Here is a 3,618-nt window from a genome sequence, read left to right as displayed (position 1 = left end):
AATGGGAGAGAGAGACAGAGAGAGAGAGAGACAGACAGACAGAGACAGAGAGAGGGAGAGAGAGAGAGAGAGACAGACAGAGACAGATAGAGGGAGAGAGAGTGTGTGTCGGTCTCTCTCTCCCTCCGCTGATTGGCTCCCATGGTGTTTTGACTGGCCTCCGTGGCCCATGATACTCTCTGGCCCCGACAGCTTGTTATCGCCATGGTGACGGATGGTTCCGGCTTCGCCTCGCCTCCCCCTTAACTACCGCTGAGGATGGAGCCCCACCTGAAGCACCACCTCTCCTCCACCTGCTCTCTCTGTGCCTTTGTCTCCCTCTCTCTCCCCGCGTTCCCCTACCTCTCTCTCCTCTCACTCTGCACTCACATATTACTTTCAGGGTCCTTCCTCCCTCCTTTCACTCCTCTCACTTCCCTCTCTGATGCCTCTACCTCTCCATCTCCTCCGTCTGCCTCCCAACACATCTACCTCTATCATCTCCTTCCTCCTCTAGCCTCCTCCCTTTCTCTTCTTCCCTCTCCCTTTCTTTCCCCCTCCATTTCTCTTCCTCTCTCTCTCTCTCTCTCTCTCTCTCTCTCTCTCTCTCTCTCTCGCTCTCGCTCTCGCTCTCTCCCTCTCCCTCTCCCTCTCACTCTCCCTCCCTCCCAGGCTCAGTTCCCCCCGTTCCATGTTTGCGTTGTCCCTATCTTCCTGTTTTGTGTCTCTCCTGTTCCTCCTGGGCATGTCTGTAAGTCCTCTCTCCCCTCTCCCCCCTCTACTCACTCCTCTCCCCCACCCCACCCCCCTCTCATATCCTAGACCACTTGGGTCAATAGAGAGTTGTTTACATCATAAAAACACAAATAAAACCAATTTTGCTGAAAGCAATAACCGTGGCATCACATCAGACAGTATGACGCAACTGAATTAACACTTGTAAAATAATATTCCCACAAATCAATCTCCTATAAATATTTGACCTCCAACCCCCTTGTTGTACACAAGCTGCTCGCGGTTTAGTGAGGCCTTTACCCACATGATCTCAATCAGAGATTGATCTCATTATTCTGAATGATTCGTCATCAGGAGAAGGAAGAAGTTGGCTTTCTACCTCAAGGAGGGCAATGGGGATTGAACTAATTTTCTTTTGCTGCTATACCTTACCGTTTGGAGGAAGGGTTGGTTCGGTTCTCGCTCTCTCTCTCTTTCTCTGATCGTCCTGTCTCTCCTCCTCTCCTCCTCTCCTCTCCTCTCCTCTCCTCTCCTCTCCTCCTCCCCTCTCTTCTCCTCCCCCCCCTCTCTTCTCCTCTCTCCCCCCTCTCCTCTCCTCCCCCGGTCTCCTCCTCCCCTCCCCTCCCCTCTCCTCTTCTCCCCTCTCCTCTCCTCTTCTCCTCCCCCCTCCTCCCACCTCTCCCCTCTCCTCTCATTTACTCTCCTCCCCTCCCCTCCAGTGTTATCACTGCTCCCCGGCTGCCTGTGACTCCAGGCTGCAGCCGTCTCTCCCACTGCCGTCTCTCTCAACTACTTTCACTTCTTCCGTTCTCTTCCTGCCTCTTCTTTAACCCCTTCCTATTAGCTCTGAAACGTCCCAGCTTCCAGACACTTTGTCTTAATCATATTTCTGGGCGGTTGTTGTGATCCAAAAACGATTTCCGTTGTAGTGATTCCAGATGTGTCAGATGTGCTCCACGAGGCTGAGGCTGAGGCTGCCTCAACCAGCCGTCATCCACACACACTCCACAATGTCATTAAAGGGCGAGTCACTTGCTCAAAGGCTAGTCTACAAGTAGGCTTCTGATACAGGGAATCAAACCCAGGACCTTTCGGCTTGGTAGAACACCCTTACCGCTGGAACTTCCTGCAACCCTTTTGCTACTCACTCGAGAGTGGGTTTTTAGATTTGCATTGTTTGTGTTTCAGTCGATCATCTCTCATACGAAGAAACCTGTGTGTGTGTGTGTGTGTGTGTGTGTGTGTGTGTGTGTGTGTGTGTGTGTGTGTGTGTGTGTGTGTGTGTGTGTTGTGGCAACCCGTCTCTGGCACAGCGCCCCTGGAGGCCAAGGGGGCAGGTTGTGGATGCGGTGTACCACAGATTTCCGACAGATAACATAAGAACATCGGTGCCAATCATTGAGATGCGGAGCACCTGAGGAGCAGGTGGGAAGCATGCTTTAAAAAGCATGCTTCCACACTCATTCAGGGCTCTCCTGGTTCGCGTGTGCGGAGAGACCAGTCTCGTGGGTGATGGGATTCCACCCGGAGGAAAAAGACTGTTGATTCCTCCAAAGCTGAGTTTTGTTTGGTTTGATATTTTTATAAATTACTATTGAATAAAAGTGCCATTTTGGCTCCAAGTAATCTCCAGTTCGTGTGCTTGGAAGGAGGCGGCTCACTCACCAAGCCGGGTTGCCACATATGGTGGAGCATGCAGGCAGCTCGACCAATCTACGGACCATTAGTTAAGTAAACGCTGACTTCCAATGGAGGCAGCTCGACCAAGTTACAGGTTTTCCTTTTCAATGGATGAACAAACCCTGATGCAGAGCCCCAACAGAGCTGCAGCTGCCACCCAGAGAGAAACTGAACTCCAACTCCTCCGAGAGGCGGTCCAACGGCTCGAGCAGGGGCCCACGTTCAAAAAGCAGATCCAGGAAAGGCCCGAGGAGAAGTGCACCCTGATCAGGGAGATCCAGGACCTCAAGGAAATGCTGGAGGTTAAGGAGCGGAGGGTCAATGACCTACGGAACGGGATGGAGAACCTGCAGGAACAGCTTCGGGACAAGGAGAAGCAGATGGGCAGCCTGAAAGGGAGGGTCAAGTCGCTGCAGGCGGACACCTCCAACAAAGAGAGCGCCCTCACCAGGTTGGTGGAATCCGTCGCTGAGAAGGAGCATATCATCCGGCGGCTGAATGAACAAAGGTTCCAGGATGACCAGGAGATAGGTGAGGAGCTGGTGGCCAGCAGGACTATGCTGGAGAAGATGAAGGTGGAGCACAAGATGGCCCTGGAGGAGACTGCCGCCAGACACGAGGCCCAAAGCATGGACTGGTCCCGGGAGAGGGAGGCACTGAAGGCCCAGCTGTTGGGTTTGATGAAGGAGCTGGAAGAGAACCAGCAGGTCGCCCAACAGCTGAGCTTCAACGTCGGTCACCAGCCCCAGCCAATTGAGACTCGTCAGGACAGACGGGGAACAGCGCCACCTGGACGGGCAGCCCAGCCGAGGCGACTCATCCGAGAGGAGGAGAGGCGGGATCGCATCCGTCAGGTCCAAGAGAGGGAGGAACGGGAGCACCTGATCCGCAAGAGGAACTGGCTGGAGGTGGAGAAGCGGCGTCTGGACGCCGAATGCATGGAGCTGCAGTTCCTGGAGCGTGAGCAGCAGTGCATCCGGTTTGAGCGCCGGCGTGAGCGGTACGGGATCCAGCGGGAGCGAGTCAAGCTGCGCCGGCAGCAGGAGCAGCTACGCTTCGGGCCGGACTACCGCTCTGGCAAGAGGTCCTACAGGTTCCAGGGGGGACACTGGCCGGGGCGGACCAACGCCAACACCCTATCCAGCCACGACCCGGGTTGCTGGTCAGTCAGAGGTGCCCCGAGCCTTCATCAAAGGGTGGAGGAGTGTGGCAACCCGTCTCTGG

General features: G+C 54.7%; 1 protein-coding gene across 1 annotated transcript in view; it reads left to right on the top strand.

Annotated features, from left to right (window-relative positions):
- The first annotated feature begins 1,368 nt into the window (after nucleotides 1–1,368).
- LOC115559863 (ELKS/Rab6-interacting/CAST family member 1-like) overlaps nucleotides 1,369–3,618 on the top strand; it is a 2,990-nt gene continuing 740 nt past the window's right edge. The window contains exon 1 of the mRNA XM_030379007.1: nucleotides 1,369–3,618. This exon is cut by the window's right edge and continues 740 nt beyond it. Coding sequence (XP_030234867.1) covers nucleotides 2,463–3,618 — 1,156 coding nt within the window. The 5' untranslated portion in view covers nucleotides 1,369–2,462.

This window comes from Gadus morhua, chromosome 2, assembly GCF_902167405.1.
Source record: "Gadus morhua chromosome 2, gadMor3.0, whole genome shotgun sequence".
In the NCBI taxonomy this organism is placed as follows: Eukaryota; Metazoa; Chordata; class Actinopteri; order Gadiformes; family Gadidae; genus Gadus; species Gadus morhua.
The sequence above is the reverse complement of the archived record's forward strand: the minus strand, read 5'-3'. Positions and strand labels throughout refer to the sequence as shown.